The sequence below is a fragment of the Lithobates pipiens genome, unplaced genomic scaffold (genome assembly GCF_037356315.1).
Source record: "Lithobates pipiens isolate NorthernLeopardFrog02 unplaced genomic scaffold, aLitPip1_a1.2 Scaffold_27, whole genome shotgun sequence".
NCBI lineage: Eukaryota > Metazoa > Chordata > Amphibia > Anura > Ranidae > Lithobates > Lithobates pipiens.
In genome coordinates this window covers 158,052,311-158,067,439 of record NW_027507788.1, presented here as the reverse complement: position 1 = coordinate 158,067,439, position 15,129 = coordinate 158,052,311, and the positions used below count along the sequence as shown (strand labels likewise).

The 15,129-nt window shown below is 43.6% G+C and overlaps 1 protein-coding gene and 1 long non-coding RNA gene across 2 annotated transcripts in view; one reads left to right on the top strand and one right to left on the bottom strand.

Moving 5' to 3' along the window:
• The window catches only part of LOC143934283 (uncharacterized), a 51,733-nt gene extending 43,360 nt beyond the window's left edge, over positions 1 to 8,373 (top strand). Inside the window, exons 2-3 of the long non-coding RNA XR_013263242.1 lie at positions 4,821 to 4,916; positions 7,886 to 8,373. This is a non-coding gene — a long non-coding RNA (uncharacterized LOC143934283). The remainder of the gene's footprint in view (positions 1 to 4,820; positions 4,917 to 7,885) is intronic.
• Positions 8,374 to 11,675: 3,302 nt separating this feature from the next.
• CHMP2A (charged multivesicular body protein 2A) overlaps positions 11,676 to 15,129 on the bottom strand; it is a 29,230-nt gene continuing 25,776 nt past the window's right edge. The window contains exon 6 of the mRNA XM_077457745.1: positions 11,676 to 13,673. Coding sequence (XP_077313871.1) covers positions 13,552 to 13,673 — 122 coding nt within the window. The 3' untranslated portion in view covers positions 11,676 to 13,551. The remainder of the gene's footprint in view (positions 13,674 to 15,129) is intronic.

The window sequence follows — 15,129 nt, the reverse complement described above, 5'->3', positions numbered from 1 at the left end:
GGCCCACTACTAATATACTCTATCAATTTTGGCATCTTGCTGAAAAATATTTAATCACAGATTGCCTGATATGAAACATCCAATACATGGGGGGGTCCTAGACCTCTGATGTCCTTACGGGGTCGCATGTGTTGCAGGTTTGAATGAGTGCAAGTATGAAGGTATGAGTGTGTGTTGGTTGGGGTTTTTCTGTTTCTTATGAACTGTTAAACTTGATCCACTCTCCTTATTATGTAAGTGGTTCTATGATGTGCACTTCACACATTTGTAATTACAGTCCTTCTTTTATTGTTTTTATGTTACAAAATCAAAATAAACACCTTTTAAAAAATATAAAACGACAATAAAAACAGAAATGGAAGGCGTACACACCTGAGGGTCCATTCACACAGGGGCAACTCAGATCCGACTTCAAGTCGCCCTAAGTCGCCTCAGGTCGTACAACATGTAGAAATCAATGTAAGTGAATGAGAGCCGTCTTAATGCACACTACTGAAGTCGCTCCGACTTCAGAAAAGGTTCCTGTACTACTTCAATCCGGCTTGTAGGCCACTGGTACCCATTGATTTCAATGGAAGTCGCCTCCAAGTTGGATCTCCGTCTATACGGAGGCGACTCTCACAGAATTATCAGCTCTCAAAAGGGAACTCCACGCCAAATTTATTTAAAAAAATTGGCGTGGGTTCCCCCTCCGAGAGCATACCAGGCCCTTAGGTCTGATATGGATTTGAAGGGGAACCCCCTAGGCCGAAAAAACGGCGTGGGGGTCCCCCCCAGATCCATACCAGACCCTTATCCGAGCACGCTACCCGGCCGTCCAGGAAAGGGGACGCTGTTTTTTTATTTGACATGGAGTTCCCCCTTGAGAGCTCATTCTCTGAGTGGCCACGGCAAAAGTCGCCTGGCCTGGGGCGACTTAAAGTCGTGTTGTAAGTCGCCCCAAGTCGTGTTGAAGTCGTGTCCAAGTTGCCTCCAAAAGTCGTGTTGCCCCCTGTGTGAACCGACCCTAATGCATTACAAGAGATAATTTAATAATAAGAAATATTTGTATAAAAGTGGGTACTCACAAAATGCAACTGACAAAAGGCCATAAACGCAGTGCAAGGACATGCACAAAACATGGGGTACATCTGGAGCACTCCCTTCCTCTGAGCTAGGCTACTTACCTTAAAACAAATTTATTCCAGCACCGCAATGTCAGCGCTGCAGCCACTTCCATTTCACCCGTCTTACTTCTGGGCTCTGTGACTGGCCGGAGGCACGATGATGTTCACGGCACAGGGCTCGGAAGGAATGGCACTGGTGGCCGATCCTTCAGAGCGCATGCGCCAGTGATGTCACTGGCTGCATGTAATGTAAACATCTCCTAAATGGTACACGTTTAGGAGCTATTTACACTACCTATAGAAAAGCCTTATTATAGGCTTTCCCATCTCAAAAAGTTGGGAGGTATGGGTATGAGGGACACCTATCATCAGGCATAGGACACACCCCTTGCCACACCCCTTAAAGAGGAAGTAAACTCTGATGAGTTTACTTCCTCTTTCATTCCCTGCAAAGGCAAAGCATAATGGACTACTATGCATCGCATAGTAGTCCATTATACGTCACTTACCTGACACAGGAGCCAGCGAAGTCGCCGCTGTCCCCTGTAGTCCGGCGCATCCATGTTGTCGGTGGGGTCTCGCAGCTCCGCCGCTGTCATTCGGCAAAGCCGCGATGATGTCACTCCCACACATGCGCACGGGAGCAGACACGCGTGGCAGCTCCTTTCTTGGAAATGCAGCGCTCAGTGCGCCTCCGCGCCGCTGTCTACGGCGCATGCGCCGTAGACAGCGGTGCCTGTCTTCGGGCAAATATCTCTTAAACCGTATAGGTTTAGGAGATATTTCTTGGACCTACAGGTAAGCCTTAATCTAGGCTTACCTGTAGGTCAAAGTGTGTTGTAAGGGTTTACAACCACTTTAAAGGGAGATTGTACAAAAAAACAAGATTGGTTAAACCCACAAGTGCTTTTTTACCACTACTATTCCTTTATGTTGGCTTTTGGAATTTACAAATGCAGCAATTTAGAAATCAGATGAAGCGTTTAGCGCTGGAAAACGCTTTTTGATATGTAAAAAGTGCATTTTATATACATCTATATAGATCACACCAAAATGAGGGACAAATGAGGAGGAATGAGGGACAGAGGGACAGAGGGACATTGTTCCAAATCAGGGACAGTCCCTCGAAATCGGGGACAGTTGGGCGCTATGGGCTTACCTATAGGTAAATGTCAGTGAAGTTGACTTCCTCTTTAACAGAGCAAAATGCATGTGTCCTTTTTGAATACTTTGCTGGTTGAGTGTGTTCCACAAGAGGGCGCTCCATTACAGGATAACTACTGTGCAAACTGCACTGATGGACAGCTTGCTGCTGTATTACTATCATTCTGCTGATACAAGATAATTCCTAATGGGAATAAGGTTAAAGCGGTAGTAAACCCGCAATTTTTTATTTTATTTTTTAAACCTGCAAAGCAAAATGCATAATGAGCTAGTATGCACCGCATACTAGCTCATTATGAAATACTTACCTTAGAACGAGGCCCCAACATCTGGCCCGATCCACGCCGAGGGAGCCGACATGCTCCCTCTGCGTCTCTTCCGGGTATCGCGGCTCCGGCGCTGTGAGTGGCCGGAGCCGCGATATCGTCACTCCCGCACATGCGCGCGGGAGATTTCAGTCCGGCCGCACGAGCGCTGCCGGATTTTCACGGAGAGAACCCCCTTGTGCGCATGCGCCGCTGCAGTCAGCGGCGCATACCGAGGGGAATATCTCCTAAACCGTACAGGTTTAGGAGATATTATTTTTACCTACAGGTAAGCCTTATTATAGGCTTTCCTGTAGGTAAAAGTTAAAAAATTGACCATACTACCACTTTAAAGGGTATCTAAACCCAAGAACAAAAATTGATAGTATATCTGCTTACCGGTCTTTTGATGTGGTGGCTGCTTTTGTTTTTTTCTTCTATTTTTTAACACTTCTTTTATTTTATTTTATCGTAGCAATTCTGCCATTACCTCACTTCCTGTACTAGGGTGACAACCAATCTGAACAGCATTGTCACCCTAGGGCAGGGTGTGTTAGGGCTATATAACACTGTGTTTAGATTACATAACACCTCCCTCACTTCTCCATAACAGGGGAGGTGTTTTGTAGTTCAAGAAGATAGCCGGGAATAATGCTAACTGATAACAGTCCAGAGGCAGAGAGCTCAGGAAGTTATCAGCTCACAGGATTTTGGCTGGATGAACTTTTTTGAATGGATATAATAAAATGCTTTCAATGGGATAGAGGAAATTAGAGTAATAAATTGTTAGAATTTACACCTTCATGTTGTGTTTATTAGTTTAGAAGTTCTAAAGGAAACCTGTTTAACCACTTTCCTACCCACCCATTGTAATATGACGTCCACAGGAACACTCTATCCCTCCTGTAGGGCATCATAATGTCCTTGGTTTCCCGGCAGTATAGGGAGCGCACGAGCCCACCGCGTCACTCGGGAGCCGATGCACGTGCCTCTCAGCTGCGATTTCTGCCGGGCACCCGTGATTGCTGGTGACAGAACAGGAATGTGGAACTGTGTGTGTAAACACATAGATCCACATCCTGTCAGGGGAGAGGAGACTGATCATGTGTTCCTAGTATATAGGAACACCCATCTGTCTCCTCCCCTAGTTAATCCCCCCCCCCCCCCCACAGTTAGAATCACTCCCTAGGTAACACAGTTAACCCCTTGATCACCCCCCTAGTGTTAACTCATTCCCTGCCAGTGACATTTATACAGTAATCAGTGCCAGGGCCGGTGCTACCACTAGGCAAACTAGGCAGCCGTCTAGGGCGCCCGGCCACTGGTGTTTCTACTCTTGTCTCTCTGCAGCAAGCAACTATGTCTCAACATCAGCAGGCAGCCGCCGCTCTGTTTGCGCATGGTTTCAGAGGCGTATCAGCGGTGGAGGACTGTGTTTGTGTCTGATTACAAATGAATGGAAGCAAGCAAACATTCATTGATGGACACTGGTAGGCTGCATTTGATGGGCGCTGGTGAGGTTGCATTGATGGACGCTGGTGAGGCTGCATTGAGGGGTGCTGGTAAGCTGCATTTGATGGGCGCCCCATTAAAAAGATGGGGTTTACATGGGCAGGAAAAAGGGGGTGGGATCAGGGGTGGAGCCAAGGGGGGGCAAAATCAGGTTTCGACTAGGGTGTCAAAAATCCTTGCACCAGCCCTGATCAGTGCATATTTATAGCATTGATCACTGTATAAGTGTCACTGGTCCCAAAATAGTATCAAAAAGTGTCCAATCTATCTGCCACGGCACGATAAAAAAAAATTGCAGATCGCCATCATTACTAGTAAATAATAATAAAAATGCCATAAATCTATCCTCTATTTTGTAGGAACTATAACTTGTGCGCAAAACAATCAATATACGCTTATTGTGATTTGTTTTTACCAAAAATATGTAGAAGAATGCATATTGGCCTGAACTGAGGAAAAAAATTTTTTTAAAATAATTTGGGATATTTATTATAGCAAAAAGTAAAAAATATGGTGTTTTTTTTTTCAAAATGGGGGAAGCAATTATAAAAATGTAATTTGGGTACAGTGTTGTATGACCACGCAATTGTCATTCAAAATGTTACAGCGCTGAAAGCTGAAAATTAACCTGGGCAGGAAGGGGATGAAAATGCTCGGTATTGAAGTGGTTAATGGATGCTACTGTGCAGATCTGTCACAATTACTTCCATGATGTCTTTTGTTTTTCATGCAGTGTAGCAGAGAAAGGGGAAGATAACTGCCTGGAGCTCATCCATGCCTATAAAGAATGTATAAAATCCCTCGGACTGCAAAACTGATGTAAGCCGAGGTAAGTGCACTATTCTCCCCTTATCATAAAGAACACTGGCTTCAGTCCCGGGCTCAGTGGCGCTTACACTCTAATGTCACACACTATTATTAGGTACACCTTGTTAGTCCTGGCTTGGACCCCTTTTTGCCTTCAGATTTGCCTTAATTCTTTGTGGCATAGATTCAACAAGATATTGAAAACATTCCTCAGAGATTTTGGTCCATAGTGACATGATAGCATCATGCAGTTGCTGCAGATTTGTCGGCTGCACATCCATGATTCAAATCTCTCCTTCCACCACATCCCAAAGGTGCTCTATTGGATAGAGATCTGGTGACCGTGGGGGTCATTGGAGTACAGTGACCTCATGGCCATCTGAAGACCACTTCTGGCCAGACATCTCCAGACAGTAGATGGGTGTACTGAATACCCAAGCTCTACTGCAGGTAATGCTGTCCAAGGCGGAAAACGGGGGCTCGTGACCAGGATGTGCAGTCCTTCAATACTTGCAAAATTGATAGATATAAGCCAGCAACGCGGTAGGTTCAAACATTGAAAAACTTTGACTACACAAGTAAATCCGGTAAAACAATGCTGCTTTAGCATTGTTTCACTGGATTTAAATGTGTAGCCAATAAAGATTTTCAACGTTTAATTCCATCGAATTGCTGGCTTTTATCTATCAACGTTAAAAGTAGATGGGTGTACCTGGGTCCCACTGGTTTCTGCTAGTTCTGTGCTGATGGCACTGCTGGACATCTTCAAATGTTGAAGGGAAGTAAGCATGATGTGTCTTTCATCTGTTGCATTACGTTTCCTTGGCCAACCACTATCTATGGTCCTTAAAGTGGTGTTGCCACCAAAAAATAAAAACGTGATTAAAAATCTTTAAAAAAATAAAAAATAATTGGGAAAAAAATGTTTTTTTACTCCACTCTAAATGCCTGTTGCTAGGGAGTCCCTCGTAGTCTGCCTTCTTCCTTGCCCGGGCTGGTGACATCACTTCACCTCGCACCGCACAGTCATCTGGGACCTGTCAGGTGTCCCAGATGACTGTGTGGCATATCACAGCGCCCTGCACCGCTCACGCATGTGCAGTGGGTGCCCGCCTGTGAAGCCACACCCTGGTGCCCACAGTACGAATGACGGCGCAGTGAGTGGAGCGGGGAACGAAGGGGGGCTTCGTTCCCCTGCATTGCTGGACCCTGGGACAAGTAAGTGTCCGATTATTAAAAGTCAGCAGCTGCAGTATTTGTAGCTGCTGACTTTTAATTATTATTTTTTTTAGGGGCACCCCACTTTAACATTGCCTGTTTCTTTGCACTTTTTCAAAAGAGCTTGAACATACTGACACCCCAATCTCCTTTGAAATCTTTGCTTGGGAGAGACCTTGCTGACGGAGTATAACTACCTTGCGTCTGGTTGCTACGCTCGGTCTTGCCATGGTGTATGACCTGTGACATGAAATGAACGGTCTTCCACAACCTCACCGTAGCAGCTGTTCCTCACCCAGTTTTAAGCCTCCTACACAACTGTTTCTGTTTCAGTTAATGACTGTGTTAGAACCTACATATGAAATTGATGATCATTAGCACCTGCTTAATATAATTGGTTAATAATACACCTGACTAAGGCTGGCCATACATGGTCGAATTTCAAAATAATTTTCTTTTGAAAATCAGAAAATTTGCGCGTTTTGTGATCCGATGGCGCCACCACTGATTTAAAAATTCAGCCAACCAAGCCTTCAATTTCTCCTCATGTTGCTACAGAAAAGAATTTTCATCGCTGCAAATTTTCTTTTCTTGCACATGGCCATTTCATTTTCGATTACATTTCCCGCACGATTCTCCCATCATGGATTAGAAAGTTGTTAGTTTTTCAAAAAACGTCCAACATTTCCGATTACTCAAATTCGCTGGCCGCACAAAAGATCGGCTGTTGCTGCAGCCCACTAATGGTGCAAAATATGAACGAAAATTCTTAGATATTATTTTCAAAAGAAAATCCTTTCGAAATTCGACCCATGTATGGCCTTCCTAATTTTACAAAATTCCTGACTTTGTGCAAGTGCAAAGCCCCATACACACTATAAGTTTGTCTGCTGAGTTTTTCCTTCAGATTTACCAAAACCATATAATATGCGGTCAACCCTTAGAATTTTCAATGTGTGTGCAATTAGACAGGCCCTTGTTCTACAATCTACATGGTTTTGGCAAACCTGAAGGAAAAACTCAGCAGAAAAACTGATAGTGTGTATGGTGCTTAAGAATTGATGCTGGTGTGAAGCCAAAGGGTGGTCACACCAGATATTGATTTGATTTAGATTTTTATTGTGTTTGTTGACTTTGCATTTTGTAAAATGATAAAAAATAAACAAAGCATTCTTATTTTACATTATTTTTGCACACCTATCTAAAACTTGTGCACAGTACTGTAGCTCTGAGAAATTTCTCCGCTGTACAGAGAACACTAAGCCAATCACATTACTTTTTGCTCCAGAGGAGCTTACACTCTAATTTCCTCACCATGGTCAGACACTAATCATATTATACCTTTATATAGCCAACATGTACTGCAGTGCTGTATAGAGAAGGTTACTCTCTAAACATATCTTCTATAATCAGTCTAGGTGTATTTTTGAGAAAACAGCCACTCGTAGTAAACTACTATGGTTATTCTTCGCTTTCACAGCAGTCTCACAGGTATGGAATTGGAATACTTACAATGTTTCACACTGGACCATGTAACTATGCAATAAAAGCAATACCTGGGGGCTCAGCTTAAAGAGGAAGTAAACCCCGATGGGCACCTAGAGGTAAGCCTTAATCTAGGCATACCTGTAGGTGAAAGTGGTTGTAAAGGGTTTACAACCACTTTAAGGTTACTATATAGAGCCAGGCTACAATAAACGTGTAGTTGCATATAAACAACCCTGAATAGCCCTTAAAGATACTGATATTTTCCTTCAATATTTTCTCTCGCAGGGACCGTTATTAGTGAAAAGATCTGTGTGTTCAAAATCCTCCATATCCCCCATCGTACTGTCCACTCTAAATCCGACCATTACCCTAGGATGACCAGATGGGGGCGTTCCAATCTATATGGGTGTTCCAGCTGAAGAGCACTTGTTTTATTCCATCTTGCATACGCTTACAGGGACGCAGACCTCTAGGAGGAGGCCGAACACCTCAACATAGTCATAAATTTCATATAATTTCCTGTACTGGTGTAGAACGTGCAGGACTGAGACAACCATCTAGTAGCAAGGCCTGAGATCAGTACGTTCCTCTCCTCTTTTGTGACTCCATGTCGTCCGTACGTTCCAGGAGATGTTATATTTATGTGTAAAGGTCAATAAAACTCATGCAAAGCTCCTGACAATATCCTGAATGGCTCCTGAATTCTGTCACAAAGACAAAAAGATCTGGTTCTTGTATTTGGAAATTAATCAATAAAAATGTGTTTTACCTGATGGCTGTACATTTCTTCTTTTCTAAACAATCAGCTCAACTATTTTACAGACTACTGAAGGAAAAATGCATCAAAATAGTTTCTAAAACTTGTTTAACCTGTAGATCTCCAAAACTAGGAGGCACTATTCTTTCCACTGATAATAATGGGGCACAATTCCTCCCACTGACACCAACAATGGGGCACGATTCCTTCTACTGATACCAGTGCTGGGACACAATTCCTTCTGCTGAGGAAGGGGTGCTATTTCTCCAACCAAAAAAGATGAGGTAATACTCCTCCTACTGACTCCAAGAATGGATCACTATTCCACCCACTGATACCAAAGATAGGGTTATATGCCACCTTCTGCTACCAAGGACGGGCAATATACCTCCCACTATTACCAATAATGGGGCACTACTCCTTCTGACTTCAAGAATAGGGCACTATTCCACCAACCGATACCAAGCATTGGGAACTATTCCACCCACCAACACCAATGATGGGGCACTATTCCACCCACTGATACCGATGATGGGGCACTATTCCACCCACTGATACCGATAATGGGGCACCATTTCTCCCAATAATTTCAATGATGGGGCACCATTCCTTCCAGTGACACCAGTTATGGGGCACAACTCCATACACTGCCCCTAGTGATGAGGCACTATCCCCCCCCCCTCCCTTATTCCATTGATGGAGCACTATTCCTCCCACAGACACTAGTGATGGGGCACTATTCCCCTTACGGACACCAGCAATGAGCCACTAGTCTTCCCACTGACACCATCAATGAAGAGCCATCACTTCCATTGACCGCACCTGACATGCACCCATGAATATATTTACTAAAGGATAGTATAGAGGTAATTCTAACCAAATAATTAATCGGATTCGATCAGGAAGGATGTTTTTTTACCACAACTGACCCACAATATTGACTTAATGTAGAGCAAACCTACAAAAGTCTGAGTATTTTTTACTTTTAGTAGGGAAACCTGCTTAGCCACCGATACTTGTGACCATAAATCAATCAGATGGAATGCTCCATTCACACACACACACACACACACACACACACACACACACACACACACACACACACACACACCCTCAGCTGGCAGACTACGTATGAAGTTCAAGGACACGTGACGGAACATGAGAACTAAAGAGCCCCAACCATTTCTGAATCACTAACACAGATGATCTCATTCATCATGTGAAAAATGAAAAGATTCTCAAACCAGACTACCAGGCTTGCCAGCGACCTGCAACTTGACCAATGGCCTCTTCGAGGATTAAGGTGGATTAGTAATCAATAGAGGAAACTGTAAAGTGTGCTGGATAGAGGGAGTTAAAATAGGCTTTGTCCCTCTTTTTATGAGTGAAATGTCAGGTCAAAGGTGGACTTCCATCCGGCTGCTCTTGGAGCTCACAGGTATCTTAACTTGAACAGTAATGAATTTCAAACAAATTCAAATTGTCAGGCATGGACAACGATCTCAGGATTCAGGCAAATTTGCCCACTTGCCTCTCTAAACTGCAGAATGCAATAAAAGTTACTTTTGATCTTGCCTATGACTAAAGTGGAGTTAAGGCCCCAAATTTTTTTTTCTTTGGTAAAAAATACCCTTAGTATAGCCAGGGCTTGTGCGTTTACATTAAGATATCATTTAAACTTTCCAGTTTTGTGTTTGTGGCAGCAGTGACGTAGTGGGTAGCACTCTCGCCTAGCAGTTAAAAGGGTCGCTGGTTTGAATCCCAACCATATCAGTCACACAAACATGATCACTTTGCCCTAAAGGGACAAGGGGACAAGCTCTTTATAGGATCTGTCCAAAACTTTAAAAGTTGCAAAGATTTAAACCCACCGACAGGTTCCTAGTGCCATTGTGTTTTAGTGGTCCAACAAATGAACCCTTCCTTTTGGGGTTTAGGTGGTGGAAGTGGCAGAACTCAAAGATGGCACAACAACAAGGAAGGATTTGTAACTGTATAGGGTTACTGATAACTGAACCCCTGGAATCAGTGTCCTGTAACACGTGTATATGCGTTTTGTTGATACACTGATTCCACCTGTGCAATAACATCTATACATTATTCCTAGGTATTCTTCCATCTTTGAGTTTGTTTTAGGTTATACCGCTTTAAGCACTCCTTGCCCCCTTACATGCCACGTTTGGCATGCCATTTTTTTGGGGGGGGGGGGGGGGGGGAGAAGAAGAGCAGGTACCTAGTTTTGACGGGTACCCAGCTCCCACTTCCGCTCTCGCCGCATAGGAAAATCCTCTCCCTGCAATCTTCGGGGACACGTCACAGATTGCCTGGCCACTAAGAAGGCGCATGCGCACTCGGCTGTGAAGCCGCAAGCTGTCACAGCCGGGTTCCCACACTTGTAGAGGGAGAGGAGCGAGGCTTCGGGCAGCCGCATCACTGGACCGTGGGACAGGTGTCTGTTTATTAAAAGTCAGCAGCCACACTTTTTGTAGCTGCTGACATTTAATAAACTTAAAAATGAGTGGAACCCTGTTTTAAATAACGCACTCATTTTACACAGCGAGAGATAGATATATCTATATATATATATTACATTCACATTAGTCTCTTCCCTCAAGGAGCTTACAATCTAAGCTTGCTAACTCACATACATATTAGGGCCAATCTAGACAGGATCCAATTATCCTATCAGTATGTCTTTGGAGTGTGGGAGGAAAGCGGAGTACCCAGAGGAAACACACACAGGCACAGGGAGAACATGTAAACTCCAGGCAGGTATGCCATTGTTGGGATTATAACTGATGAACCTAGAGTTACTTAGCCACTGTGCTGGATTTTGGGCTCTTGGACCTTTTATTTGGCGCTCTCATTAAACTGAATATATGGGGATTCTCATTTCTGGGTCCCCTTTTCAAGGTGTTTTCTGAAGAGCAACCTCACCAGACTCTCACAGATTTACCATACATTTGTATCCAGGGCCTCATTTTCCCTTAGGTTTCTAGTGCTGTCTGTGACTCCATTTGCATAGTCAGGTTGAAGACCCAAAAAATAAAATAAAATAAAATAAAAACTCCACACACAATTCTAGAAAGCCTCCATAAACACAGGACTACAATCATATATCCACAGTAGATTCAGAGGAAGGCAAAAAAAAAAAAAAATGTTGCTCTAGCAGGGAAAAAAAGAATTCCTTACTGATCTCCCAGGAGGAGAATTGGTTATTCCCTGGATCAAATAACCCTGGTGTTATTACCTATAAATTACATAAAATAGTAATTTTTTTTCCACGCAGTAAATGAAACTGAAGAGGAACTAAATGCCTTATGGTAAATATGTAATGCCCATACACTTTTTTTATTATCTTTTTTTTTAATTAGAGTAAAATGTATTATACAAACATCTGTACAGGAAGGGACTATAAAGTAAATACAGAGCTAGACCACCTTAAAGATAAAGCAGACCCAAAACTGAGATAGCGACCCAAAATCAGCAATCAGCTGAAGAAAGAACCAACAGAGATGACCCTTAAATGTAAGCTAGTCACCCGCATAAAAACATCTATTCCAAAGCAAAAGTCTGAGGAACCATTGTGACCGCTAGCCTGCAATTCTCTTCCTCTCCACTAGATTTGCATTCCAGAGGCCTTCAAAGAATTTCCGCAACCCAGATCAGGACAAGGGCCAGAAATTGGTCAGGTAAAAAGCAGGATCAATGGCATAAGGGTCACTACAGCTTACATTTTGTTTGCCGATGCGTGCTTGTAGGATTTGCCCTATAATAAATAGACATGAAACTATAAAGCAGGACATCTATGGACAATCTCTTGCCCCTAGCTGCCCTCAGCAGTTACAGAATTTTAGGGCACCAAACTGGCACTAAAATGTGCAGCCATTTTTATAGAGGTGGGGACTTTCAGTAATGGAGGTTTCAGTGCCTTTTAGAAGGGTTAATCCTGTCTTTCATACAAATGGAGTTGTACCACCTCCACCAATAAGCCACAGCCCTTCAACTATAAATACTATCATTAAAGTTATGAAGGATGACTATGCAAATTACATCTTATGGGTAATGTTTTGAACGCCTAAGAGCCTGAAGTTGATTTAAAAAGTTTGTTTAAAATACATACAACACATTTGGGGGAACTGCCTCCCCCTTCTTCAGGGCTTAAATGTAAGGAGTGAGATTAACTTCAGACAAGAGCCATTAAAATGACTGCTTTTAGGCTAACAAGAGCTGAGATAACAGCAAATCCACATGTTAGGATTAAGCCCTGAAGGGTGCCCTTCCCCCGGAATGCATCGGTGTATTTTTTTTTTACAATAAAAACTTTGCAGATCAGCTTCAGGCTATTTGACTATTTGTACTAGGGACATTTAAAGTTATCCATAGAAACAAAATATCTGCTGAGAGGTCCACTGCCCGCGATAGGAGAGGCCACAGCCTAGAAACCTCAACTGGGTCACCTCTTACTAGGCCTTAAAAGGAGATGTAATTGTTTTGAATTTACACTAAGAAAAAAAAAAAAAAAACTTAACTTGGGTTTTAACACCTACCATGATATCCTGAGATACTAAACACTTGGGCCTGTGAAATCTAACCTTTCAACATTGCTCCAGTACTATAAAAGACAACATTAAGGCACTCAGGACTAGAGTGGGCCCTGAACTGGACACTTCCAAAGTACTCCAAGACCTTCATTATTGGAAGAACCGTGTACATAGTCTACCTCCCATTACTGAAAGAACCATGTACACAGTCTATCTCCCATTATTGGAGGAACCATGTACAGAGACTACCTCCCCCAGCCTCCTTAATAATTACATTATGTTCACTGCCAAGTTATGGGTGCCCTTTAAGCCTTTGGTTTTACAGATTGTATATATGTTAAATAGTATGTGTCACCCAGTATGAGGACACCAAGACACAGACAGAACAGTCTTCTTGGCCTTACACGACCTGTGCGGAAAGGGAGTGTCTACGTTACAGAATAAATCAGAACCAGCCAAAAGCTGAGGGTGGAGACTGGCAGCCACTATTGGTGCAGGGAAATCCTGGCTTTATGCCAAAGCGTTTAATGAGCAAATCATTCATTTAAATCTCTGCCAGGTTCCACCCCATTCACCTACATCCTCACTCATAACAGGAAAAAAAAATAGATAAAAACTTGAAGAGTCCATGTAATACATTATTTAACACGTTAATCCCGTCGCAAATTGTTCAGTCGCTCTTCCAGGTCTGCATCTGCGTCAGCCAGGGCAGCCGTGGGCTCTGCTTTCTTCCCTCCAGCCACACTGAGGGATCCTCCTGTACTCGGTAGGTCTGTATTGTGCAGGAAGAGGATGAGATGTACCGTAAACAGATATTGGACACAAAAACACAAAGTTGATGCAGTGAAAGCAAAACAACCAACCTTACAGTGCAAGAATGCTTAAGACCCAATGTGACAGAACTAGCCAGGACTGCTGTATATATTTGTGTGAAAATCTCAAATAAAAAGGTTATTCCCGATGTACTCCAAGACTGGTGTGGTCTGATGTTTTACCCTACACTGAGCTACAACTAGTGTATGGGAAAGCTAAGGGGTCTTGGATTGTGTGGTACTGGACAGAGGAAGCATTTACGGCAGACATCTTGAGTATGGGGTCCGTTACACACAATAGCATGAAAATTTGCTGTCCCCTCAAAATAACTCAACACAGACATTAATGTCTAAACCACTGGCAACAAAAGTGAGTACACCCCTAAGTGAAAATGTCCAAATTGGGCCCACTTAGCCATTTTCCCTCTCCGGTGTCAGGTGACTCGTTAATGTTACAATGTCTCAGGTGTGTTAAAATCGGTGTTCCCTCATACTGGTCACTGGAAGCACAACATGGCACCTCATGGTAAAGAACTCTGAGAATCTGAAAAAAAGAATTGCTACTCTACATAAAGATGGTCTAGGCCAGTGATGGCGAACCTTGGCACTCCTGATGTTTTGAAACTACATTTCCCATGATGCTCCACTACACTGCAGAGTGCATGAGCATCATGGGAAATGTAGTTCCAAAACATCTGGGGTGCCAAGGTTCGCCATCACTGGTCTAGGCTATAAGAAGATTGCCAAGACCCTGAAACTGAGCTGCAGCACGGTGGCCATGACCACACAGCAGTTTAACAGGACAAGTTCCACTCAGAACAGGCCTCGCCCTGGTCAACCAAAGAAGTTGTGCACACATGCTCAGCATCATATCCAGAGGTTGTCTTTGGGAAATAGACAAATGAGTGCTGCCAGCATTGCTGCAGAGTTTGGCAGGGTGGGTCAGCCTGTCAGTGCTCAGACCATACGCTGCACACTACATCAAATTGGTCGGCATGGCTGTAATCCCAGAAGGAAGCCTCTTCTAAAGATGATGCACAAGAAAGCCCAGTTTGCTGAAGACAAGCAGACTAAGGACATGGATTACTGGAACCATGTCCTGTAGTCTGATGAGACCAAGATAAACTTATTTGGTTCAGATGGTGTCAAGGGTGTAGTGGCAACCAAGTGAGGAGTACAAAGACAAGTTTGTCTTGCTTACAGCCAAGCATGGTGGTGGGAGTGTCATGGTCTGGGGCTGCACGAGTGCTGCCGGCACTGGGGAGCTTCAGTTCATTGAGGGAACCATGAATACCAACATGTACTGTGACATACTGAAGCCAAGCATGATAGCCCTCCCTTCAGAGACTGGGCCACAGGGCAGTATTCCAACATGATAACGACCCCAAATACACCTCCAAGACAACCACTGCCTTG